Below are 27,275 nucleotides of genomic sequence, written 5' to 3'. Positions count from 1 at the left end.
AATCTTGCTCAAGAAGGCCAAAGGGTACAGCACAGAGTGGGGTTGTACACTGCAAGGATCCCATCCTGCACCTTTCTCCTACGTGCATAGACACACACACGGGATCTCCGTCAGCAAGTTTCCAGGGGAAAGAGCAGAGACTGTCCTTGATGCATTGCTGACCCCACCTGCGGAGCTTTAACTTCACCCACTATAAATGGAAAAGAGGGTTGTCGACAGCTACTAGCCATGATGGTTTTTGCTCTGCCTCCACGGCTGGGAGGCAGGGATGCTTCTGAAAGCCAGCTGCTGGAAACCACAGAAGGGGAGAGGGGGCACTTGCGTTTGAATCCTGCTTGCGCGTTTCCCATAACGAGCATCTGGTTGGCCACTGTAAGAGCAGAGTGCGGCACTACTTGGGTCATTGGCCTGATCCAGCAGGCTCTTCTTATGTTCTTATGGCCAATTGTTCTTGGCCATTTGTTCATTCCTACGGAGAAAAGCAAAGGGTGGGTGGAATGGGGCCAAATCTGCTCCCTGCCCTGGGATTCCAAGTCTCCTCCTGCTGAGTCTTTCGAGTCACAGTGGAGCTGGACAGAAAGGTTGCAAGCTGGTTTTCCACTGCTACCCCCCAAACAGGTGGAGGCTTTTGAAGGCTCAGGAAAACCAAGTCCCCGTCAGAATGTCTCGTTTCCCCGTCCTTTGCAGTTCCAAGTGAACACACAAGGTGTCTTCCAAAAGCCTACACACTAGTAAGGGTTAGGAACAAAACCACATTCTTAACGCCCTGTGCAAATACACACAAGGGGATAACACAATGTTAAGAAAAGCCTGGCAGCTGGGTCAGGTCAAAGGTCCAACTAGCTGAGCATCCTGTTCTCACAGAGGCCAACCAGACGCCTGCCAGGAACCCTGTGGACTCGTCCTGGTTAAAGGTGCCATGTTTTGGGTCTTTTCTATCATCTTCTGTATCACAGCAATGGCACAAGTGAAACTCCCTCTTGAGTACAGTGGTGCCCCGCAAGACGAATGCCTCGCAAGACGGAAAACCCGCTAGACGAAAGGGTTTTCCATTTTTGAGTTGCTTCGCAAGACGATTTTCCCTATGGGCTTGCTTCGCAAGACAGAAACGTCTTGCGAGTCTTGTGATTTTTTTTGCTCCCCCCCCCCTTTTTCTAAGCTGCTAAGCCGCTAATAGCCTTTTAGCCGCTAAGCCGCTAAGCCTTTAATAGCCGCTAAGCCGCTAATAGCGCTAAGCCGCTAATAGGGTTGCTTCACAAGACGAAAAAACCACTAGACAAAGAGACTCGCGGAACGGATTATTTTCGTCTTGCGAGGCACCACTGTAATTGCTTTCAATAACTCTGCCCTCGCAGAAAATTCTGTACACCAAGAAACTCACAAGGAATCCTGGTTAATCATTGTGAGTGGACAAAGGCCTAGAAATGTTATGCTTTAAAAAAAACATAAAAACTAACGAGTAATTTGTTGGCACACTCCACTGAGAGAGAGAAAAAAGGCAGTCCTAAATCTTCAAAGGAAGTGTGGGAAATCAATAGGCTCATTAAAATCCAGCAACAGTTACCTAGGAATTTGCCCAGGCTAAGATCCAAACCATCTCCACGCCTCTTCCCCAGTTACATAGTTTACATAGATGCCTTGTGAACAAGCCTCTATGTGGTCAGAAGCCTCCATATGACTATTGAAGCTGTCAATTCTGACAACTGCTACAGTCACCCACAGAAAGCCTCCTTCCAGACCCTAGAGCAGCCTTTCTCAACCTGTGGGTCCCCAGATGTTGTTGGACTACAACTCCCATCATCCCTGAGCTCTGGCCTTGCTAGCTGGGGTGATGGGAGTTGTAGTTCAACAACATCTGGGGACCCACAGGTTGAGAACCGCTGCCCTAGAGCCATCAGTCACATGCTTGCCCACTCCTTGCGAGGCTTTTCTTCACTTTTTGCAATGGTGCAGAGGAACAAGTAGTCACGGCAACGTTCTAGTTCTCTCTGCTACCACAGAAAGGCTAAAACGAAGCGCCCATGGTTGACAGTAGCAGCTGTCATAACCAACAGCCAATACAATCAACTGGAGACTTCAAACTGCTAATCTATAAGCACTTGGGCAACGCTTTCCAGTGTAAAAAATAAAATAAATTGGAAACGCAATGTACTGATCCAGATAAAATAACGGATCCCAATGCTGACGCACACCAGCACTTCCATGCTGTATAAGGTCACTCCAAGGGCCTCCAAAACAGTCTATAAATTTTTTTAATGTCTTTTAGAAATAAAACATCTAACCTATGTGGCTTTGGAGGTATTCTTCCGAATGTGAAGGAATACAGTGCTGTCTTCCTGAGTCTGCAGATAGACAAAGATGTTAGAGATACGAGAAGAGGCGATTTGCTCTGCTCATCTCCAGCCAGCGCTTGCTCTAAAGCAAAACCAGCTATTTATCGTGATCTGTCCAGGACAGGAGTCTTCCACAGCCCCCTACCTGAAGACGCTGGGGCTTGAACCTGGGACCTTCTGCATGTAGAGCGAGTGCTCTAACCAGCGTGTTGCAAAATGTTCCACCAACGCAACCAGAGTGCCGGCTAGATCAGAACGAAGACTAACCTACATCTAATCTAACATCCAATGCTAGCTTCAGCGCACGTTCTGCAGGAGTCAAACCATGAAGTGGAGAGGAAGGGTAGGCTATAAAGCCACCAAAGAAATTTTCGAGCGTTAGGGAGGCAGGCATCAACTGCTCTGCATTGCAGGCGGTCGGGCTCAAGGACGCTTTGGCTCCCACCCGACTCTACAATTCTATGGTTCTGTTTGACAAGAATCTGTGGCAAGCTATTTCACAGGCTCCAATATTTGGGCAGGGGTGTGTGTGAGAGGGAGAGTGGGCGAGAGGGGAGACATACAGCAGATGAGAAAAGCAGCCACATACAATCTTCCCAGATACACACCTTGGAGACTGCCTCATTCCCAAATACAATCCATAAAGCCAGGCAAAAACAGGATCTGCTAGGCATGAAGAAGGGATGGGAAATGGAGAGGCCTTCACAGTACTTCCAAATCCTGGAGTTGGGAGTTTGTTGTCACCGTTTTTCTTGGAGGGAACCAAGTGTGGGTAGTGAGAGAGGCACTCTGCATTTACTCAGAAGCTCCACTAATTCCTGAACGTGGTTCAGCTGCAGGCTCCAAGATGGAGCCGTAGTACAAATGACGCCCCAACTATTCTCTCTGGCCAATTCCCAGAGTTGGCACTTTCTTCTTCCCAAGATCTGTCAGCGCTCCAAAGTAAGAATTTAACAGCAGCCCTGCTGCTCAGACCACAAGGCCTAGGAAAACCTTCATTCTCTGCCCCAAAGTGGATAACCAGCCCACAAGCAGGGCATTAAAGCAACAGTCCTCTTTCCACTGTTTGTCCCCAGGTAAAAAGGTAAAGGTAAAGGGACCCCTGACCATTAGGTCCAGTCGTTACCAACTCTGGGGTTGTGGTGCTCATCTCGCTTTACTGGCCGAGGGAGCCAGCGTACAGCTTCCAGGTCATGTGGCCAGCATGACTAAGCCACTTCTGGTGAACCAGAGCAGCGCACGGAAACGCCGTTTACCTTCCCGCCGGAGCGGTACCTATTTATCTACTTGCACTTGATGTGCTTTCAAACTGCTAGGTTGGCAGGAGCTGGGACCGAGCAATGGGAGCTCACTCTGTCGTGGGGATTCGAACCACCGAGCTTCTGATCGGCAAGTCATAGGCTCTGCGGTTCAACCCACAGCGCCACCTCAGGCAGGTTGCCTCTAAACATGGAAGTTCCATTTAGCTATCATGGCTACTAGCAACTGGTGCGACTTCTCTTCCTCCAAGGATTTCTCTAATCCCCCCTCCAAACCAAGTGCCACAACCACAACCTGTGGCAGCAAGTTCCATGCTAATCATGTACTCTTCAGTGACAATCTACTTCAGGCACCCCCAAACTCGGCCCTCCAGATGTGTTGGGACTACAACTCCCATGATCCGTAGCTAACAGGACCAGTGGTCAGGGATGATGGGAACTGTAGTCCCAAAACATCTGGAGGCCTGAGTTTGGGGGTGCCTGATCTATTCTCTCTGCCCTGCTCATTCATTCAGAGCTCTACTGCATCAAACCCGCTTCTCCAAGAGATTGGTTTTTTTGCGGTAAGGAAAGTGATACAGGGAATGCAGTGGAAAGCAAGGGATAGCACACCTTCAAAATCAGGATGGATGCTCAATGAACTGGTCATTGGGAGGTCCCAAAGGTCTGTGAAGTTTTCCGCATCCTGCTTGCAATATATATATATATATTGAAGTCCCACCAGGACCTTCTCCCCCTCGCATGTCTCCTACGTGACTCACCGGTGGTGATGTATTCTGCAACCAGTTCTGACTCCACCACGGCGATAGAGGGGCTTTCTGGAGAATGTCGCTTCTCTTGGGTCATCTGGATGGGAACGGCCATTTGGCTCAGATCAATCGTTGGCTGCCTTGGCTTGGATTCCAATTTCTCCTTCACTGCTCCCGCATAAAGGAGGGGGGGAAAAGGAACAGAGAACACTGTTGTTGCTTTTTGTTTTGGACTCAAGACTAAGTTAAGCACATAAGCCCCCAACAACACATGCCAAAAATTTTATTCATTTATTTATTGCATTTCTTTGCCACTTTGTAATTCAAGGAGATGTACAGGCAGCTCCCCATTTTCATGAGCAACTGCGCTGCAAGTGGCACGAAAGGGGCAAAACGGGCCTAAAAGAGCACAGAAAGGGCAAAAATTGTGCGAAAACAGCGTCTAGCAATCCCATAAGCCTTTGCAAAGGCAATCCCAGGAGCCTTTGCACCGACACTTGAGGCCTGTGGAGAGTTGGAGCTTGAGCAAGGAGATTTGGAGGGAGCGATTGGGTTGCTTTCAGGCTTTTTCAACGGTGTTCCAAATATACGCAATTTCACATAAACATGCGGTGCCTCAGTGCATAACCCCGGATAAATGGGGAGTTGCCTGTACGTGGTTCTCGCTCGCCTCATTTAATCCCCACAACAATCCTGTGGGGTAGGTTAGGCTGAAAGGTAGCGACTTTCCCAAGGTCACTCAGTGAGCTGCATGGCCGAGTGGGGATTTGAACCCTGGTCCCTCAGAATCTAGTCAGACAATCTAACCACCACGCCACACCGGCTCTGTAGGCAAAGGGGGTGAGCAGCACACATAGACAGGACCAAAGCCTTTTCTGCCACTGAAATAAAAACGCAGGCTAGTTGACGCAAGGGAGCCACAGACGCTCCGGGATCAAGAGCGCCCACCTGTTGTTTGCTGGAGCTCCAACAGCGCTTTAATTGTCGAAGTGGCTGACTGGGATTCACTGGAGACGTCCTGGTAGATTATGGTAGGGCTGGAGTCCACAGCAATCTCGTGTTCTGACCAATCTTGGCTTCGGGAGGCAATCACGTGAACCACAGGCTGGGAATCTGAGACACAAAGGAACATAAGATCGTAAGGAGAGCTTGCTGGATCAGGCCAACAGTCCAGCATCCGGTTTTCACAACGGCCAAACAGATGCCTGTGGAAAACCTGTGAGCAGGATTTGAGCGTAAGTGCAGTCTAAGGAAAGGTAAAGGGACCTCTGACCATTAGGTCCAGTCGTGGCTGACTCTGGGGTTGCGGCGCTCATCTCGCTTTATCGGCTGAGGGAGCCAGCATACAGCTTCCGGGTCATGTGGCCAGCATGACTAAGCCGCTTCTGGCGAACCAGAGCAGCGCACGGAAACGCCGTTTACCTTCCCGCCAGAGCGGTACCTATTTATCTACTTGCACTTTGACGTGCTTTCGAACTGCCAGGTTGGCAGGAGCAGGGACCGAGCAACAGGAGCTCACCCCATCGCGGGGATTCGAACCGCCGACCTTCTGATTGGCAAGTCCTAGGCTCTGTGGTTTAACCCACAGCGCCACCCGCGTCCCTTTAAGTGCAGTCTATGCTCCTGCAGTTTCCAGCAACTGGTATTCCAGCCATCGATAGCCCTCTCCTCCATGAATCTGTCTAATCCTCTTTTAAAGCCATCCAAGGTGGTGGCCACCACTGTGTGTTCTATTATTTTATCTGCCCTGAATCTTCCAACGTTCAGCTTCATTGGATGAAAAAATTATCTCTATTGTCATTGTCCCATACACAACAACGAAATAGAAAAAATCTACATCAGACATTCAAAAACCAACAAGCCTGCTATCCCAGCTATCCCAACCTAAAAACTCTGATACCCCATTTCTAAATACAGCATACTCCCATACAGACTCCTTACACTGCATTTAAAACCGAAATCACATTTGGATAGAAATTGTTTCTCAGGCGACTAGTCCTAGTCTTTATAACCCTGTACCTTCTTCCAGAAGGCAGAAGCTGAAAGAGATCATTTCCGGGGTGCACACTATCCTGCGCTATCCCTGCAGCTTTCTTCTGGCACTTGGAAGCATAGAATTAATCCAAGGTGGGAAGAGTGCATCCAATTATTCTCTCTGCGGTCTGGACAGCACTTAGAGAAGGGGGGCATCTCTAATGAATTGCTTTTGATCTTTACCCTAGCTAAGCCGCAGGCCCATCTTACAGCTTGGGAGCTGGTTGGATGCTAACTCTTCAAAACGAATTTCATATAACTTCAGGGATGTCAAAGCTGCTGTTCCTCCCACCTCCTCCAATTTGCACTTTGCTGCTCCCTGTCGGCCATTGATCTAGGAGGCCATGTTCTCTTACGAAAATGATCACAGGCAAAGACGGAAACAGGAGGCAACCAAGTACCATTGCATTAGCAGGTGCGCGGGCTCTGTCGTGGGTGTGCATGGAGCTGCATGTCCTTTTAAGGCCACTGTGCTTGCATGCTATGATTAAGGAAACATGGTAACTGGGACTAAGGGGCTGGCCACCAACGGGAACTGTCCAAGCCGTAGGATTTCATGATTCTAACTCCACGGACAGATGCACACTAACAACATGTTCAAAGGACATCTTATGAGCACGCAGAACAGTTGGGGATGCAGAGCTCAGAAGCCGAGCTCATGAGGCCAGCCAAGGCCAATCTGTTCCCACCAAAGTCCAAACCACAGAATTGTTTTGAGTTGCAAAGGAACTACTAGGATCATTTAGTCTCAGCTCGGAAGTCCCCAAAACGTGGGGACGCAACCTCCGGGAAAATATAAAAACCAACCCAACCCGCATTACGCTAGGAGATCTATGCAGCTTTAACCTTGGGAACCCTGCGAGGATTCTGTTGAAGAGGAGCTGCTGTCTGTGTAGGCCTGGGGCTCCTCTTTCACCTCTGGCAGCAAAGCGTTCCCCGCCTCCACAACCCGGGAAGCCTGCTGAAGGGTTTCGGTGACCAGCTGCCTTGTCTGCTCACTCACAACCGTTGCCTGGAAGGTCACTGGCTTTGGCTTGATAAGGACCTGAAAAGAAGGGGGGGCAGTTTACAGCAGGGGGGACATTTGTTCACACCAAGGGCAACGTTATCCCCATGCAAAGTTCTTGGGGCCCACATGCCGGCACCGGGTGGGGCAAGACCCAGACCCAGTTCTCCCCACAGAAACAGAGGCATATGTTTAATTCCACTAAAGAGTCGGCTTTCGTTTTTTCAGGCTTTCCTTTAAAAAGGCTTTTTTTGTGGGAGGGGAGAAGTGCTCTCCATCACCCTTCATCTCTCCCGACTGCGCACTCATCAATCAAAGTGGAAGAATATAAATACAGTTCATAAATAGCAACACCCTAGAGGTCCCGGGCCCTAAGGAAGTCAGATTAGTCTCAAACAAAGCCAGGGCCTTTTCAACACTGGCTCCAGCCTGGTGGAACACTCTGTTTCATGAAACCAGAGCCCTGCAGGATCTGATTTCCTTCCGCAGGGCCTGTAAGACAGAGGTGTTCTGCCTGGCCTTTGGCTTGGAGTCAACTTGATCCCCTCCCTCTCTTTCCTTTTTCCTTTCTCCTTCTGTGATGGAACTCCTAATTTGGGGACTTCCCTGGCTTTTTTCTGGCCCACGTAGGACCAGTCCGGATAGTTGGCCTTGGTGAAGATTTGACGTTTTCATCCCCCAAAAGTTTTTGATTTGAGTTTCTACTGAAATGAGGCTGCATTTTAATGTTGTACTTTAATCTTGTTTTCAAGTTGTATTTTATTCAACTGTTTTTATACCTGGTGTTAGCTGCCCTGAGCCCTGGGGAGGGCAGGGTATTATTATTATTAATAATAATAATAATAATAATAATAATAATAATAATAATAATAATTACACAGCTGAACTGGCCCCACAGTTAAGTGAAAGCCTCAAACTTCAAAATGCAGTTGTGTCCTGGAAAAGTGGAGGTTGCAAAATGCATGGACTACACAATATGATTTCAAACATACGCAGTTGAAAGATGCTGGTTGATATCCTACAAGCAAGGTAGAGAGAGCTTGAAAGTTCTTTTTGCAGCAGAAAAACTGCAAAAAAGAGCTGTTTAGCTCTCCACGTTACTGGGGAAGCAAGACTCTCTCCATACGCTGGCTCCAGAAGCCCAGGGACGCTCTCATGAGATCTAGTAGCCACAACCCAGACCCAGTGCGCAGAGAAGGCCTTGCTCGCCAAAGCAAGACAGAGAGTTAAAAAGCTATTTTTATGCTGGTGGTGAAACACGTTTGCCCCCCCCCAAAAAAAAAAACTTCTTAAGCATACCTGCGTTTTACCCTGCTGCCCATATACAATTTTGGTCGGGATGATTTTGGTAGCTGGCTGGACGGCAGACCCGATCCCTTTTGGCTGCGTGACGATCATTTTGGTAATGGGCCTGGTGGCCGTGATGATGGCTGGCTTCGCTCCAGCTGGCACCGCTTGGATCGTTTTCTCTCCCTGAGGACAAAACAGGTTTACCTCGGTGAGGCTGGGCCAGAAAATTTAAAAAATCACACGCATCACGTGACTTAACTCACTTGCTCTCCTCTCATACTCCACCTGCATGGGACCAAGCAATTTCCCCCTATGCAATGCAAAGGGTTAAAAGCCCTGTAACTGCATCCTTAAAGGTAAAGGGACCCCTGACCATTAGGTCCAGTCATGGCCGACTCTGGGGTTGCGGCGCTCATCTCACTTTATTGGCCAAGGGAGCCGGCGTACAGCTTCCGGGTCATGTGGCCAGCATGACTAAGCCGCTTCTGGCGAACCAGAGCAGCGCACGGAAATGCCGTTTACCTTTCCGCCAGAGCGGTACCTATTTATCTACTTGCACTTTGACGTGCTTTTGAACTGCTAGGTTGGCAGGAGCAGGGACCGAGCAACGGGAGCTCACCCCGTCACGGGGATTCGAACCGCCGACCTTCTGATCGGCAAGCCCTAGGCTCTGTGGTTTAACCCACGTCCCTACTGCATGCTTAATGGAGAGCAAACTATACACAAAACTTAAGCTGGACCATCCGAGTAATACATTTGACACCAGCTTGGCTGCAGGAGCTGCCGGAAGGAGGGTCTACTCTTTAGCCTTTTCTTCTCCCAAAGGCATCTCCCGCAATGCAGCGGGTATTGATGACAATGATGAAATAGCGATAATCACACTTCCTCTCTCTTACCCCCGCATTTAGCAACGTCGTGACCACGTTTTTGCCAGGAAGCCCTTGGATGGTGGTTCCTTTCCCCGTCGTCTTCTGCACCACTATCACGTTGGGCTTGGACGTCACGGGGATGGTTGTGATTTTGGTCGTAGTTCCTTGGTTGCCCGAGTGGGAGGGGAAATAGAAAGGAGGTTCGGTTAGAAGCAGCAGTGCTTGCCCCATTACTGCTGCGGTTCCCCCATGTCATTACAATTTAAAATGGCCTCATCCAAGCAGCATTTAGGGGGCACCAGGTACAATAAAACACCGATGACACCCCCCCTCTATTCAAGGCAGGGGGACCCATAACCACTTCTCCATTCAATGCAATGGAGGGAGCCAAGGTGGCCAGCAGTCACTGGGGAGCTGTAGCTACAGGGGCTTCCAGAGCATGCACAGGGACCCTGGGAAGGGGACAGTTTGCTAGGCCAGGGGCACAACCTCATATCAGGTCAGGTCCAACTGGAAAAATTGACCGGCAAAGCAGCTTTTTACCTGCCAGAGCAGATCTCAGTTAAAAACAGGAGACTGAGTGGCTTTGCAGCTCATCATCGGTAAAACACCAGCAAAGTCACAGGGTGAGGGGTGCTGGGACGCCTTATGGAGGGGGCTGGGGTGGGGCTGGGGAATCATGCAAAGGTTTCTAGAGCATTGCAAGTTTTGGGTACCTTTTTGTTGGAAATAGGTCTTCATCAAGGAGTTACCTTTCAAAAAAAGCAGCGAAAATACGAATTTAAAAAGCGAATTAAAATACAAACAGACTAAAAATATGCCACTGTTACAGATCAGCATTCATTTGTCTTTTCGACTACGAAGAAAAATGGAGTTTCCATGTGTGCGCCAGCGACGGCCGTTACTGCAAAGACTTATTGCTGCATTGCTCGGGAATTCACCTGTTTCTGTTTCTATTTTGATTACGCGTTTTGTATTTTTATACTGTAATTTTACCTTGTGAACTGCCCTGAGACCTGCAGGCACAGGGCAGCATATAAATATAATTCATCAATAATTATAATTCCTTCTTGCAGCCTACTGCTGGAGCCCACTGTTCAAACATACAGCAGCAACACACAGACAACCCGGCCGAAGCTCCACTGACTCCCAACTGACCCATCTGGTCCCTGCCTTTTTCGAGACACAGGTCTACCTACCGGAAACGATATTGCTGCTGATTATCTTGCCTCCCAGCGTGGCAAGCGATTTGGGGACGACCGTGATGATGCTGCCACTGGTGGTTTTGACGTAAGTGGCACCGCCCGGCGTGCCCGTCATGCGTGTCCCAATGGATGGGCTGACCGTCGGACGAGTGTAGGTCGCCTGAGTCCCTGGTTCAAAGGGGGGGGGGGAGGGAAAGGAAGACAGCAGAGGCATCAGCGGGAGGAACCGACACTGCGAGCTAAGAATCAGAGCTCAGCCATTGTATGAGCCGCTGTTCAGAAAGTGGTGCCTGAGTTTCAATTCTTCTCCTCCCGCCCTGTCCCTTTCCCCTTGTGCGTTGTGCTTTTTAGACTGCAAGCCTGTGGGGAGCGACGGCCTTGTTTTGATTGTATCCAAGCCGCTCCGGGAGCCTTGCTGGCTGAAGAGCAAGGGTACAAATGCTTTAAATGAACAGACACCAATGGGAGGTGAACACTCCCCAAACTGTGTGCATGCACATCAGCACACACAAACCCTGGACAGGTGGCAAGCCTAGGGTCTCGGCGAGGCAGACAGGGGATCGCAGCACTTCAATGTCCCTCTGTGCAAATGCCAAATCCCTGCACACAGAAAATCAGCATGTCAGGGAGAAGGCTAAAACTATGGACGTTATATGCTCACATTTATTCTGTGAGCTGCGGGTATAGGGCGGTATATAAATTCAATTAATCATCATCATCGTCATCCTCACCCCTTGCAAATTCTGCAAAAGTGGAGAGGTGTCTTGGCTGTTCCACTTTAACAGGACTGAATGCTCCTCAACACAAACACACAAGTCTTTGGAAATTGAAAATCAGCAGGTCAGGGAGAAGACTAGGTAGGAATCTTTGTCACTGACAAGTTAATTTGGCAAAGTGTGGACCCCACGTCGTAACAAGGAGGAGAATGGAGGAATCGTGTGTTTTTTTAGTACACAAACTTACTTGTATTCTCATGTAAGTAGGCAAAAAATGATTCAAATATGTCAAACAATCTGTACTGTATGATCATCTTCACTGTGCCCTAGGTACATCACCATTTAAGCTTATTTCCCAAGTTTAAAAGGCTTTCCACCCTCTACGGAGCATAGGAAAGAATCACTCACCAGCAGGGGCTGTGACCAGTTTGGTTGTCATGATGGTCCCATTGCTGCTCACCACCATAATAGGGGAATTGCTAGTGCTGGGCAAAGTTGCTGTGACTGGCTTGGGGAGGATTTTGCTGGGCTGCACTTGCTGGGTGATTATCTTGACCCCTAGGAAAGAAAAGAGGCATCACGAGTGGGAGGTGGACGTAAGAAGCAAACATTAAAAAGGAAGGCCAAATAGCTACAGAAAGACAGAACAAATCATTCCCCGCAACACAGGGGAGCCGCATCACAAGAGCATTTAACTCGAGCAAATTCAAATGTATATGCTTAGCTGACCAGATTAATTCTAGTCTTTTTCTTCTGCCTGCACCTCTACCTGCCCCCTCCTTTTGCATTCGTCTCTCCTTCTCTATCACCCAGGAGGCCACTGCCTAGAACTGATCACCCCACTGCTGCTTCCTTGCCCCTCCGCCCTTCACTTGCCTGACCTGCCTCTTCCTCCTCTTCAGCAATGTCTAGGCAACACGGTGACCATGTAAATACACAACTGACAATCTTTATAGAATTCCTTCAAACCATAACAAGTACAAAATGAAATCTTTAGTCTCAAAGTCTCTGAATGAAATGAAAATATCAAATGCTGTGGAACAGTGCTCATGTAATAATGTAGTCACTGCATTTTCAATTACATACATTCATTCAATATAAGATGGCCTTATGAAGCAATTCTATATCCTCCCACCACGCTGACGAAGAAGTCTACGAAACAGTAGTCAATATCCGGAATCACTGTTCAGTGTTGGACAGCGTATTTGCTGAATACACAAAGCTTCACAGCTTGTCTTTCATCGTACAAAGTCTGGTACCTCGCTTCATTTAAAGATTTTCAGAGACTTTGAGACTGAAGATTTCATTTTGTACTTGTTACGGTTTGAAGGAATTCTATAAAGATTGTCTATTACGTTATGTACATGGTCATTGTGTTGCCTAGACATTGCTGATGTTCTCGTTACAACGCAGGGGTTTGTATGGTTACTTCTTCCTCCTCTTCTTCCATCCTGTGCTCCACCCTCCAGCTCTGAAGCTTCGCCTGCCTCGGATTCTTGCCTCCTGGCTGATACAGGTCTCCACAAACTACAGCCCTGCTCTCCTAAGTCAGACTCCAGCCCCTCTTCCCCCGGTGAACACTCGTCGGCATCCTGCCAAACCCTGACATGGCCAGTATAAAGTAAGAAGCACATAAGCAGCACACAAAACGCTACCAAACCATTCTATGTTCTAAATTTCATATTAATAATCCAAAAATTGAGAGAGCTATGTACAAAATCTACTACAGAAGCCACAAACAGAAAACTCATTCAAATTGTGTCCAAAAGGAAGATTAAGTCTTTAAAGTTCCTTTAGCCAGGCTCCTGTAGATATCAACAAAGGTAGGTTTGATCAAACGAAGTGTCGGTGATGTTGCGATCGAGAGTTAGATATCAGCGAGGATAAGTTTGAACAAATGAATAAATGCTTAAGTCAAGAAAGAACTTAGCATATGAAGTTGAATGTATGTAAATACACCAAAATCTTGAGGGAGAATTTCCTGAAGAAAGAAATTAAATATTGTAGCTTAATCTAAGAAGAAATGCAACATATGGACTTGAATGTTTATAAATATATCAAAACCGTGAGAGAGAATTTACTGAAGAAGCCCGAGACTCTTCATGGGCGAAAGAGGTGACAAATGCCGGCACCCTGTCTAACTCTTGTGCGAGCATCACTGACACTTCACTTGATCAAACTTATCCTCGCTGATATCTAACTCTCGATCGCAACATCGCCGACACTTCGTTTGATCAAGCTTACCTTTGTTGATATCTACAGGAGCCTGGCTAAAGGAAGTTTAAAGACTGAATCTTCCTTTTGGACACAATTTGAATGAGTTTTCTGTTTGTGGCTTCTGTAGTAGATTTTGTACATAGCTCTCTCAATTTCTGGATTATTAATATGAGATTTAGAACGCAGAATGGTTTGGCAGCGTTTTGTGCGCCGCTTATGTGCTGCTTACTTTATACTGGTCTGCTATGTGAATTGGCAGCATAGGTTCCTTTCCTCAATCCCTGACATGGAGGCCGGAGCAACCCATTGATCGGTACCTGATTCCTGCTTGATCTGGATGGTGGGCTTGATGCCTGGTGGAAGGGGAGACTGCTGGGGGTGGAGGCCTGGCTGCTGCTGCTGCTGCTGGGAAGGTTGTTGCTGTTGCTGTTGCTGCTGCGCGGCCACGGGGGAAGCCTGGGTTAGCTGCTGCTGCGGCTGGGCTTGCTGAAGCTGCTGCTTGGGAGACGGCTGTTGTTGCTGCTGCTGCTGCTGCTGTTTAGGAAACGGTGTCAGGATCTGGGTCGGCGCCCCCACCAGGGTCTTGGGCGAAGGCAACCGGGCCGCTGCGACTTTAATGGCCGACGTGCAGACTCCTTGAAGAGAGGAGGAAGGCAGGCATTTGGTGCTTTGTCCTTTGTTCTGGACCATTACCAACCTCTGAGTCACAGCCAGTGCCCACTCCCACACTGAGTTCACGTGATCCGAGTAATAATAATACTACAGTCATACCCTGGGTTAGTCGCTTCGGGTTAAATCTTTTCAGGTTGTGTTCCGTGGCGACCCGGAAGTAACGGAACAGGTTACTTCTGGGTTTCGCCGCTCGCGCATGCGCAGACGCTCAGAATGATGTCATGCGCATGTGCTGCAAATCGTGACCCGCGCAGATGTGGGTTGCGTTCTGCTCATGATGCGAACAGGGATCCGGAATGGATCCCGTTCACATCCAGAGGTACCACTGTAATTAATAATAATAATAATAATAATAATAATAATAATAATAATAATAATATTTATACCCCGCCCATCTGGCTGGGTTTCCCCAGCCACTCAGGGCAGCTCCCAACAGAATATTAAAAACACGACAGAACAACAAACATTAAAAACTTCCCTAAACAGCAGGAGGCCCCATTAGCTAAAGTGGTGCTTCAGGTCAAGAACAGTTTCAGGTGAAGAACAGATCTCCGGAATGAATGAATTAAGTACGTAACCAGAGGTACCATTGTACAACTCATCATACCGTTTCCCCGAAAATAAGACAGTGTCTTATATTAATTTTTGCTCCCAAAGATGCGCCAGGTCTTATTTTCAGGGGATGTCTTATTTTTCCATGAAGAATACGGTACACATTTATTGTCTAATTGTGAGTCAGCCAGACTCCGCCAGGGCAGAGCGAGCAGCAGGCGGCAGCTTGTCTTGGCAGCGGCGCAGACTCTCTGATTTAAAGAGACCTCATACTGCCTGAACAGCTCCGGCTGTGCTGTGGCCAATCAGTGAGCTGCGCGGCGGCACCCGCCGCTACGGTCCAGAGGAGTCAGACGCCTTACGGTAGCTTCGGGGGCCTTATATTCCAGGGAGGCCTTATGTTCGGGGGAGGCCTTATTATCGGGGAGGTCTTATTTTCGGGGGATGCCTTATATTACAGCGAGAGGCAAAACTGGAAGTACCGTATTTTTTGCTCTATAAGACTCACTTTTCCCCTCCTAAAAAGTAAGGGGAAATGTGTGTGCGTCTTATGGAGCGAATGCAGGCTATCCCAGAAGCCAGAACAGCAAGAGGGATTGCTGCTTTCACTGCGCAGCAATCCCTCTTGCTGTTCTGGCTTCTGAGATTCAGAATATTTTTTTTTTCTTGTTTTCCTCCTCCAAAAACTAGGTGCGTCTTGTGGTCTGGTGCGTCTTATAGAGCGAAAAATACAGTAGGTCTTCTTTTCGGGGGATGTCTTACTTTCGGGAAAAGACGGTAAATGCAGCACACAAAGGAAGCCTGGAAGACCCTAATGAGATGTAGCATGCAGTTTTCAGCTGCACCTGTCTTCTCACCCGAGGCAGTGGGTGTCGCAATCTCTTCCCCATGCAAAGCCAACATCTCACCCTGTGCAACTGTGGACATAACCACGGAGGGCGTCGAGGAGACCACGGTGGTCACAGCGACCGTGCTGGGAGTGGAAGAAAGGGTGGAGCAGCCCCCGGTGGAGGCGCTGGTAGAGGTGCTGGTGGAGCTGCTAACCAAAGAGGACTGGGAAGCGGTGATGACCACCGGCTGCTTCTGGGTGGTCGAGGCAATGACCGAGGTTGGGACGAGCTTGGTGACGGCCGCGTAGTTGTGAGACTTGGAGAGGATGTTGGGGACAAAGGTGGAGCTGGGAGACGTGGTGACTATGATCACCTGGAAAAGAGCAAACACAAGGTGACGCAGTTCTTAATCGGGAGACAGACTAAGTTGCGAGATTAATAGCCAGAAGGGGAGGTGAACCACTGCTTTGTTATCATGTTTGGATTGTGTGTTTGATTTGGCAAACCCTCCCCTGGAAAGACTGATTTATGGTGCAACTGGTCTGGGAAAATTAATGAGCTAATGTAATAAATTAGACTTTATTACATCGGAACAGACTAAAATGGTGCCTGCCGCCCGAGCAGGACTTTTGGATCAGCGTGTGGTGATTTAAGGAGAGCCTTACAAAGTTCACACAGAAATATAATAATGTTTGGTTTAACTCGCCTGTGGAAACAACTCAGAGGTTATTAAGAAGAAAAATGATAACAACAAGAAGACTGGAAGATGGGATTTGTGAACATCAAAAGCAGCAGAAATACGAGATGATTGGACCCTCGCTGAACTTGAAACATGGGAACCCCCAACAAAATTCAAAATTTGGCAAAATATTTCAACTTTATAATATGTATTGGTAGAATTTGGAATAATTAATGTGAGATGATTGGATTGTTAAATGGAAAACTTAATAAAAAATCTTATTAAAAAAAGGAAAAGAGCAAACACAAAATGGTTTCGATCATCACCCCTTGTGCCGACAGCCCCTCACTGTTGTTTTGGGTCTGCTCCCAAAAGGAGCATTTGTCCATTCAGAGTAAGGGTAACGCTGCCATCACTCTCAACTGGCTTTGTGACAATAAATCGTGTCGCCCAAACTCGCTGGTTACTATTGCATTCGCTATCAATATGTGATTGAATGACAACCTCCAAATTGATGCCGCAGTAGCCAAACGTGGATGAGGCTTGAGGGTCACTAAAACATATTTACAGCCTCTTGGGAGCAGCTCTTGAGGTTGCACCCGCAGACAAGGCTATCTCATTTCCCTGCACAGCCACCCTATGAGACAGGCTGTTAGGGGAGTTGGCTGTGTGTGACTCTGCCCTATTTCTGGGACCAAACATGTGCTGGTCCACAGGCAGCATTATCTTTTGAAATGTGGTGGATGGGGTTTTACTGACGGGAGAAGACATCAGCACATAACAGAGGAACTCAGGGAGAAAAAACGACAGACAATTAAACAGAACTGGTGTTGCAGGGTGTGGTTAAAAGCAGTTTCCAGTCTGTAGTCTGGGACTGGGCTGAGCCTCTACCCTGGTTTCGGGGTCAAACAGCCCCCCACATTTGTGAGCGTACTGCAATGTTTGGGTAAATAAATCCTGCATCCAGTCAGGCTTCCCTGCGTGGCTCTGCTAGGGAGCTGACCTGGCAGGAGAGCAGAGTAGCAGCGGTCCTGCGTCCGTGTGAGATGAGGGATAAATCAAGTCCAAAGACAGTTCGGTTCTTATCTCTAGAAGCGTTTATTTACAAAGCAGTAATTCCATCAGAAACTTCCGACATTTCTCTGTGCTCCAAAGCACACACTCGCAGCCTCCGAGCTGAGCTGCGTCCCAGTCAGAATCGAAAGCAAGTCTGGAAAGTGACACAGACTGTGACGCACTTCTCTGCGTCAAGCTCCTCCCAGATACAGGACACCACGGAGTTTTAACCCTGTCAGTTCCAAACTCCACACAATGCGAGTGGCAAACTTACTGGAGCTGCTCACACTTCTGAATGGCTGGCCCCCGCTATTCTTTCCCAGACTGGGAAAGCCAAAATGACAACAGCTGTAGCTCTGAAGGGTCACCTGCCAGAAATATACGGTCCTCAATTTCACAGTGGCAGGGATTGCACAGGGAATGTAGACCAGGCACCCCCAAACTTAGCCCTCCAGATGTTTTGGGACTACAGTTCCCATCAGCCCTGACCACTGGTCCTGTTAGCTAGGGATGATGGGAGTTGTAGTCCCAAAACATCTGGAGGGCTGAGTTGTTGTTGTTTTATTGGAAATTTCAACACAGTGGTTTTATCAAAAATACATCATCCACATTATTATTATTTTTCTCCTCCATTTCCCCACCTCCCACTCCACCCCCGGACTTCCCTCAACTCCTTTCTCTGGTTTCTCAACACATATTTCTAGCTGCATGTTATAAAATTTTAAAGATCCTCAAGTTGTCTATCTATAGATTACAATAAACAGTTTGTGAATGTTCATTGGAGGGCCGAGTTTGGGGGTGCCTGCTGTAGACTAAGGAAACCTCTCGTTCTCAGCCGCACATACCGAAAAGCCCTACTCACCTTCTGGGTTGTGGTGTTGGTCGTCTGTGTCGACGGCTTCGTGAAGGTGATCTTCACAGGGGACATGTGGGGCGGCAAGGAGTTGGCTATGCTCTGCATGATGCTGCTCATCTTGGGGCTGCCGCTGACAGGCACCGTGATGGTCTTGGTGACCGGCGTGGCAGCCTTGGGGACCTCCTTCAGGAGGACTGGGGAGGAGCTGGAGGAGTTGGTGCGGCGCCGTTTGCGGGGCTTCTCGTCGTCATCTGAGCAGCTCACGCCTGCCAACGAGAGAGACGCCTCAGTCCGGTAGCCTCCCCTGCACTGATGCACCCAGAGCACTGCTCAAACCTCCCCAGGCCAAGCTGGCCCACATGCCAAGACACAACCTGTTGACCACTGACCTCTTCAACTGCTACTCTCTGGGGGGGGGGGTGAGCTCTTAATATGTCACTATATTTGTATTTCAAGTTCAATTTGGTAAATCTCCCCTGGAAAGGCTAATGTTTGATGCAATCGGCCTGGGAAAATTAATGAGCAGGCGCCCAGAATTGTTTCATCGGAACTGAGAGAAAATGGCGGCTGCCAGCAGCGAAGAAATTTTTGGATTGATTCGGCAGAAATACCAACAGTGTGAGGAGATGCTGCACGGACAGACGGGTACCATACAATTAAATCCACACAGAAACATATCATTTTACTTCAGCTCGCTTGTGGAAACAACTCAGAGGCAGTGAAAGAAGGAAAACGACAAGAAGAATTAAAGGAACAATTAGAAATGACGATTAAAAGCAGCAGAGATATGAGATGATCAGAGCCCCCCCTCCCGAAATCAAAGCATGGGAAGCCCCAGCAAAAAGATTATAATTCAGCAGAATATTTGGATTATTTGAAATGTATCTGTATAATTTGGAATATTTAATGTGATTTGATTGTTAAAATGGAAAACTCAATAAAAATTATTTTTTAAAAAAACCCTGCTACTCTGTAGGTGGTCATTTGGAGGTGGTCTGTAGGTGGTCATCTGTAGCCTGGAGAAGAGGAGGTTAAGAGGTGATATGATAGCCATGTTCAAATATATAAAAGGATGTCATATAGAGGAGGGAGAAAGCTTGTTTTCTGCTGCTCCAGAGAAGCGGACACGGAGCAATGGATCCAAACTACAAGAAAGAAGATTCCACCTAAACATTAGGAAGAACTTCCTGACAGTAAGAGCTGTTTGACAGTGGAATTTGCTGCCAAGGAGTGTGGTGGAGTCTCCTTCTATGGAGGTCTTTAAGCAGAGGCTTGACAATCATATGTCAGGAGTGCTCTGATGGTGTTTCCTGCTTGGCAGGGGGTTGGACTCAATGGCCCTTGTGGTCTATTCCAACTCTATGATTCTATGATTTGGAGACACACCCACCCACACCCAAGCTGCGGGGCCCTGGACTTTGGCTGCACCACTGACCAGGAGACTGACCAATGCTTACCAACCAGCATCTCTGAATCTACCCATTTACACAGCTCAAACTGCTGGCTGTTTCAAACACATGATTACATCCATCCATTCATTTTTGCCAAGCCCAAAGGGCAGCTACCAAGGTTTGCAGGACACTGTGAGCAGTGGTGGGGAAGGCCTGGCGTATGGCGTTCAAAATCAAAGAACCCTCAGGCCATGCTCAAGACCTTGGCTGCCTCTGGAGGAGCCTAGCCCTCCTTTTCCTTGGTGTCACTTACTCTTGACGTAAACGGCGCTCCCACTTGGCAAGACGACGACGTTGGAAGCCGGGCTGGCGGGCCTGGGGGATTTCACGGTCGCGACGCTGCCGCTCGGGACTGGGGTGGACGTTGGGGTTGAGGTGGTGCTTGTGTAGGAATAGCAAACCACCACTGAAGAGAGCGAGAGAGAAGAAGAGGATGATGTGTAAACCAAAGCGTTTTCATCTGTCTACTTCATTCATCTCCAGCCTACACTCCAAGGGGCTGGCTCAAGAATACTGCCACCCATCAGACATGTTGTGGAAGAAGCAAACGATAAAGGGCCTGAGATGATGATCGCAGGGTCCAGGTTGGATCATATGGGGTGAGGCAGCCCTGAGCCGTTTAAGGCAATACAGGTCAAAACTACCACTTCGAATTGGGCCCGGAAACTAATTGGCAGCCAGTGCAGTTGGGTCGAGGTTGGGGCCTTCTATACAAGTGGTAAGAGGGGCCCTGATATAGGTGGCAAAGGTTTAAGGAGCGAGAGTCCAGCTCCCATCAGCCGCACAGGAGGCAGTGATGGTTACAATGGCTTTAAAGGAGGATTAGACAGACAGACAGACAGACAGACAAACAAACAAACAAATAATAATAATAATAATAATAATTTATTTATACCCCGCACATCTGGCTGGGTTTCCCCGGCCACTCTGGGCGGCTTCCAACTGAATATTAAAAACAATACAGCATCAAACATTAAAAACTTCCCTAAACAGGGCCGCCTTCAGTTGTCTTTTAAAAGTAAAATAGTTGTTTATTGCCTTGACATCTGTTGGGAGGGCGTTCCACAGGGCAGGCGCCACTACCAAAAAGGCCCTCTGCCTGGTTCCCTGTAACCTCACCTCTCACAGCGAGGGAACCACCAGAAGGCCCCAGGTGCTGGACCTCAGTGTCCGGGCTGGATGATGGGGTGGAGACGCTCCTTCAGGTCTACTGGGCCGAGGCCGTTTAGGGCTTTCAAGGTCAGCCCCAACACTTTGAATTGTGCTCGGAAACGTACTGGGAGCCAATGAAGATCTTTCAAAACCGGTGTTATATGGTCTGGGGGCCACTCCCAGTCACCAGTCTAGCTGCCGCATTCTGGATTAATTGCAGTTTCCGAGTCACCTTCAAAGGTAGCCCCATGGAGAGCATGTTGCAGTAGTCCAAGCGGGAGATAACTAGAGCATGCACCACTCTGGCGAGACAAATTTCTGGAGGAGAGGGCTATTGGTGGCTGCTGGCCAGGAGGGCTCTGCCCTGCCTCCAAAGCTGGAGGCAGCAAGGCTTCTGAATGCCCAGTTGCTGGAAACTTGTGGATTTCCCACTGGCATTTGTGAGAACAGGAAAACAAACGAGATGGGCCATTAGTTTGACCCAGCAGGCTTCTCTGATGTTTTCAGAGGCCATCGTCAGGGTTGCTGGGACCTGTATCCCAGCAACAGCTTGAGGAAGAGAGGTTCCCCATCCCCGGTTGAAGGCCTAAGCATGGTGCCCCTTTCAAAGCATTAAGAGCATCCTTCTCCCATTCCCAATAACCGAAAGAGAGGAAGGCCACCTACCCTCACCTTCTTTGCTTCCTGTCTCTGCTGGGGAAGGGAGAGCTGCGTTGTGCTGGAGCGCCGCGTTGGCAACAGCGTTTGCCGTGACGGTGAAAGCGGTTTGGGGAACCAGCCGGGGCATCAGAGGGACGAGGCGGCGGCCTTCAATCGACCACTCAGAAGAGCTGTTGGGCCCAGACATACTAAGGAGAAACACGCAGGTCTGTAAACGGTCCGTTCCAAGTCGTTCTCCCATTCCTAAATAGGTCTTTCAAACCAGAAAATCTCTCTCCAGACAGGTATCGTGAACCTCCCCGAATCCACCGCCAGGTGGGGTGGACTGTAAATTCACCCAGAAATGGAAAACATTCAGCTACTGGGTAGAGCACACAACTTTGTTGACAGTCCCAGATCCTAGAACCTTCCGCTCAAAATGGATCTCCATTAGCAAGGCGCCTGACCGAAACCTTGGTGAGAGGTCAAAGTATAATTTACTGGGTGAAAGAAACCAATGGGCTTATTCAGAATATGGTCAATTCATGGGATGGGAAGGGTCCATAGCTCAGCTGCAGGGCACCTGTTTTGCATGTGGAAGGTCCCTCGCTTTTCCGGTTAAAAGGATCACGTCACAGGTGCTGAGCGCTTTTTAATTTTTTGAGATATTCGAGAGGGAATTGATCAAGTCCAAATGTCCTGGGTCCTAGTCCAAGTACTTCAGCCAATACACCATAGTTTAAAAGTGTACTGTTTAGCGGATTGCAAGTGTCAATTACCACAGGGCAAAATAGACTGAAAAGAGACATCTAGAAATGTCCCTTTTTATTACAGTGGTACCTCGGGTTAAGTACTTAATTCGTTCCGGAGGTCCGTTCTTAACCTGAAACTGTTCTTAACCTGAAGCACCACTTTAGCTAATGGGGCCTCCCGCTGCTGCCGTGCCGCCGGAGCACGATTTCTGTTCTCATCCTGAAGCAAAGTTCTTACCCCAAGGTACTATTTCTGGGTTAGCGGAGTCTGTAACCTGAAGCATATGTAACCTGAAGCGTATGTAACCCGAGGTACCACTGTACTGAATTGAGAGTAGGTTTGAAAGAACCAGAAGCAGTGTTCTTGCAGAAAAACTGGCCCATTGGAGTTAACCAGAGGTAGAGCCCAGCAAGGGTAATGCTAATGACAGTTCTCTATCATTTCTCCTCTAAAAAAAGTCACCGTCTATCACTCAAACCTCATTCTGGAAGGACATAGCTGTATCTATTTAGCTTATGTTCTCACCCCTCCTAAAACCTGCTCCCGAGGTTCAGTTGGCTTTTACGAGGCGCTAAGCCTTTAGTGTGGCAAGCGCTGGGTCTGCGAAACTCCTTGCCACTAGAGGTTCAGCAGGAACCATCCTTGCTCATTTTCAGACACCTTCTAAAAACTGTGTTATTCAGATGGGCCTTTCGAACCTAAGATTCCTCATCAACCAGCTCTCACAGGTGTGCCTGCTTTTTTTATTGTAATACTGTAACACCTTGTGATATTTTATATGAAAACATGGCTTATAAAAACAAACCAACAAAGCAATGATGTAGCAACTCATTCTTTCCAAATCCTAAATATGCAGTGTTATTTTTGTGATATTACCCGTTCATGCACAGCTGCAGGTTCAACTTCTGAAAACCAAAGGTGGTATTCTATTTGTTCATTTCAGGCATTTGTATATCACTTGTTTGCGTTTCTTAATTAAAAAAAAATTCCTTACTTGTGAGCAATCGTCGTCAATCGCTCATCATTGACCGCCCTTCGAACTTCAGCTCGATGCCTTTCTGTTGAAATGCTGTTGAAAGACACCGAAGTGTTAGACACAGAGGTACAGGCCAGAAGCAAGACAAGGCTTCGAGGGCCTTAAAAATCAAAGTGAAATGGACAGCTGTCAAAAGCAATGCTATGATGGGACTTACTGTATTTTTTGCTCTATAAGACTCACTTTTTCCCTCCTAAAAAGGAGAAATGTGTGTGCGTCTTATGGAGCGAATGCAGGCTGCACAGCTATCCCAGAAGCCAGAACAGCAAGAGGGATCGCTGCTTTCACTGCGCAGCGATCCCTCTTGCTGTTCTGGCTTCTGAGATTCAGAATATTTTTTTTCTTGTTTTCCTCCTCCAAAAACTAGGTGCGTCTTGTGGTCTGGTGCGTCTTATAGAGCAAAAAATGTGGTAATTAGCCTTGCCAGCAGAGGCTGGTTCACCTGTCCAGACTTCAATGCGATATATCTCGTCTCCCAATGCCCTTCTGTTTCGTCAGACAAACAAGCTTGTCTCTGCACAAAAATAACGAGCGGAACAAACCTAACATTCAATAGCCCAGGGCACTGTGTGGCCAACTTGGAAGTCATCATTCTTCAGCAAAAGAGCTGCCCTGAGATTGCTCAACTGGCGTTCTGAAAATACATTTGAGTCTATGCATTTTGTGGACCTTTATCGAGACCGAGTTTTTATTCCCCACCTAGTCTTCTTGAGTACCATGTGGTCCCTTTCTCCTCAAATGGACTTCTGCAAGTTTCCATGGCCATCAACAACCAGCCATTGCCTTTGGGATGCATCAACAGCCAGACAGTGGATAGTATCCAACGTAGTGCAAAATACTGCATTCCGTCAATGTAAAGATTTCTGCTTGCACCCCCAAATCTGTTCTGGGGTTTCCGCCAACCCTCTGGAGCAGATCTGGAAAGGGCACAGGGTGCACATGGGGAAAGGAGAGCGAGAAATTATCGCTGCAGAAGCATAAATCCTTGCACTGACAGAACCACTGGATACTGCTGACTGCATTTGGGAAATAAATAGACACCATGGTTTGCCAAGGATTCACCATCCTTAACGGACGCTGTCTTCCTTTATATTGTAACTGATGGTCATGTTTAATTTTCTCAAGGTCAGCAACAAAGACAGTACCCGCTGGGAGCAGACAGCTGCACTTAACATCTTCTAAAAAGCGTTTTGCCCTGAATTGGTTTTGTGCCGCACTGGCTGCTCTTTTTGTTTCTTCCTGTAGTGTGTTATTCTATGATGTTATTTTAATTGGCCATTGTGCATGCCACACTATATATTACTTAAAGGGGAGGTTCTAAATTTAATACAGAGAAGCTTTCATACGGCATCTGGCAAAGTCCGGCACTGTATCAATAAACAGGAAAGAAAAGAAAAACAGGGCCTTTTTGGTGATGGCGCTTGTTCTGCGGAATTCTCTGCTACCTTCTATTGAAAAGAACATCAATCCAGAGCAAACTAAGCTATTCTGCCAGTCCGTTGGCTGTTAGATACATGTGCTTACTTTTGGTGCTGTTCGTTGCAGCTTTTAAACTTGCATGAATTAATGGGTTTCAAGCATTTAAGGTTTGTAGTACTTTACTATATTGCAAGCCACTCCTTGTGGAGTTGAATGGGCAGGGCACAAATGAGTATGTTCCATCTACCTAAGCACTTTGGAGAGTTCTCCAAGGATGTCTTTCTTTTCCTTTGTGAGATCCCCCTGAGCGCGCAAGGCACTGATGACACCGGCATATGCCTCCAATTCTATAAAAGAAAGGAGAAAGGTTAAAAGTGAACAATACATGGGAGGGGGGAAGAGAGCTCAATAAAAAGATCACAGAACCATAGAGTTGTAAGGGACCTTAGAAGCCCTCTAGTCTAACCAGGTGTGGAAAAATCTGCCTCTGCAACATCAGTGGGGAGCCTATGACCCTCAAGGTGTTACCAAGCCTATGATTCCCATTGCCTCTAGCCACTGGTCATGCTGGCCGGGGATGAAGGAGTCCCCCAACATCTGCAGGGCCATAGGTTCAATACCAGTGATCTCCAGCATCCATGATAAGTGGCTGTCCAGCTTATGACTGGAAACCTTTAATGAAGGGAAAATACAGTAGTGGGAAAATTTTCACCACATGCTTACATACTGTCACTAACACAACACAATAACCAAAAAGGGGACAACAACAACAACAACAACAACAACAATAATAATAAATATTATTATTATTATTTATTATTTATAGTCCGCCCATCTGGCTGGATTTCTCCAGCCACTCTGGGTGGCTTCCAACAAAACACTAAAATACAATAACCTATTAAACATTAAAAGCTTCCCTAAACAGGGCTGCCTTCAGATGTCTTCTAAAAGTTTGGTAGTTACTTTTCTCTTTGACATCTCGTGGGAGGGCGTTCCACAGGGCGGGTGCCACTACCAAGAAGGCCCTCTGCCTGGTTCCCTGTAACTTGGCTTCTCGCAGGGAGGGAACCGCCTGAAGGCCCTCGGCGCTGAACCTCAGTGTCTTGGCAGAACGATGGGGGTGGAGATGCTCCTTCAGGTATGCTGGACTGAGGCCATTTAGGGCTTTAAAGATCAGCACCAAGACTTTGAATTGTGCTCGGAAGCGTACAACAACCCTCAAAGCTTTGCTGATTAACATAGTGTCAGCTAGCACACAGAAAAGTCCCTACTGAGACAGAGACTTACTACAGTGGTACCTCGGGTTAAGAACTTAATTCATTCTGGAGGTCTGTTCTTAACCTGAAACTGTTCTTAACCTGAAGCATCACTTTAGCTAATGGGGCCTCCCGCTGCCGCCGTGCCGCCGCCACATGATTTCTGTTCTCATCCTGAAGCAAAGTTCTTAACTTGAGGTACTATTTCTGGGTTAGTGGAGTCTGTAACCTGAAGTGCCTGTAACCCGAGGTACCACTGTACTGACATCACTTAATATGAAACACATTTTTGAGGGTCCTCCAGCATTACCCTAGAAGGTCCCTTCATTCCTACAGTCCATCTTGGGGACCCAGATCTCATTCAGACATGGGTAGCCAGTGTCAGGTCAGTGAAAAGAAGATGACCCACCCCCCCTGCAAAGAACCCCGTAGGCATACCGAGTTTGCGAAGGATCCTTTTGCATTCATCCCTGCTGAGATCCAGCAGGGTCGGCCACACCACAGGCATTGTTCCCCGGTCGGTTTGCTCCCACGGAGCTCAGCCTCCCTGTAAATGGACACAAATCAAGGGAAGAGAAAAGCAGGCTGACGTTGCAGATTCCAAATGCTAACCCACCAAAGCAATACCAGGAGCCTGTGCCACTTTGAGGGAGGACCAAAGTTTGAAGAATTTAACCGTGGTTAACAAAGTCCCTGGTGCACAAAGGTAAAGAGTCTCTCTGCCTCGCTTTCTCCAAGGGCATGTTGGGAGCAGAAGGAAGTCGGCTGCAGAAATCTGGTCTGTGTAGACTCTCTGGGACTGTGGAACCACCTCAAAAGGGGTATGTTCCATAAAAACTTAAGTTAGAGAACACAGGAAGTTGGCCTTATACTGGGACAGACCATTGGTCCACCTAACTCAGTTACCAATACAGTGGTGCCTCGCAAGACGAAAAGAATCCGTTCCGCGATTCTCTTCGTCTTGCGGTTTTTTCGTCTTGCAAAGCAAGCCCATTAGCGGCTTAGCGGATTAGCGCTATTAGCGGCTTAGCGGATCAGCTGTTAAGCGGCTTAGCGGATCAGCTGATAAGCGGCTTAGCAATCAGCTGTTAAGCGGCTTAGCGGATCAGCTGTTAAGCGGCTTAGCGGATCAGCTGTTAAGCGGCTTAGCAGATCAGCTGATAAGCGGCTTAGCGATCAGCTGTTAAGCGGCTTAGTGGATCAGCTGTTAAGTGGCTTAGCGGATCAGCTGTTAAGCGGCGTAGCG

The 27,275-nt window shown here is 48.0% G+C and overlaps 1 protein-coding gene across 7 annotated transcripts in view; it reads right to left on the bottom strand.

Moving 5' to 3' along the window:
• EMSY (EMSY transcriptional repressor, BRCA2 interacting) overlaps positions 1-27,275 on the bottom strand; it is a 45,434-nt gene that overhangs the window by 10,025 nt on the left and 8,134 nt on the right. For 4 of the 7 annotated variants that reach the window (XR_013392503.1, XM_077926909.1, XM_077926910.1 and 1 more), the window contains 17 exons: positions 26,468-26,576; positions 25,021-25,120; positions 23,313-23,387; positions 21,593-21,774; positions 20,028-20,180; positions 18,330-18,589; positions 15,811-16,105; positions 13,996-14,313; positions 11,870-12,019; positions 10,740-10,913; positions 10,257-10,292; positions 9,568-9,704; positions 8,681-8,854; positions 7,222-7,420; positions 5,290-5,454; positions 4,354-4,509; positions 2,283-2,342 (listed from right to left, as the gene is read on the bottom strand). Coding sequence is in view for 6 of the 7 variants with exons in the window: in XM_077926909.1 (XP_077783035.1) it covers positions 2,283-2,342; positions 4,354-4,509; positions 5,290-5,454; positions 7,222-7,420; positions 8,681-8,854; positions 9,568-9,704; positions 10,257-10,292; positions 10,740-10,913; positions 11,870-12,019; positions 13,996-14,313; positions 15,811-16,105; positions 18,330-18,589; positions 20,028-20,180; positions 21,593-21,774; positions 23,313-23,387; positions 25,021-25,120; positions 26,468-26,537 (2,704 nt within the window). In the remaining variant the exon portion in view is untranslated. The remainder of the gene's footprint in view (positions 1-2,282; positions 2,343-4,353; positions 4,510-5,289; positions 5,455-7,221; positions 7,421-8,680; positions 8,855-9,567; positions 9,705-10,256; positions 10,293-10,739; positions 10,914-11,869; positions 12,020-13,995; positions 14,314-15,810; positions 16,106-18,329; positions 18,590-20,027; positions 20,181-21,592; positions 21,775-23,312; positions 23,388-25,020; positions 25,121-26,467; positions 26,577-27,275) is intronic. The other 3 variants (XM_077926912.1, XM_077926913.1, XM_077926914.1) reach the window with 3 other exon arrangements.

The sequence above is a fragment of the Podarcis muralis genome, chromosome 4 (genome assembly GCF_964188315.1).
Source record: "Podarcis muralis chromosome 4, rPodMur119.hap1.1, whole genome shotgun sequence".
Taxonomy (NCBI): domain Eukaryota; kingdom Metazoa; phylum Chordata; class Lepidosauria; order Squamata; family Lacertidae; genus Podarcis; species Podarcis muralis.
The sequence above is the reverse complement of the archived record's forward strand: the minus strand, read 5'-3'. Positions and strand labels throughout refer to the sequence as shown.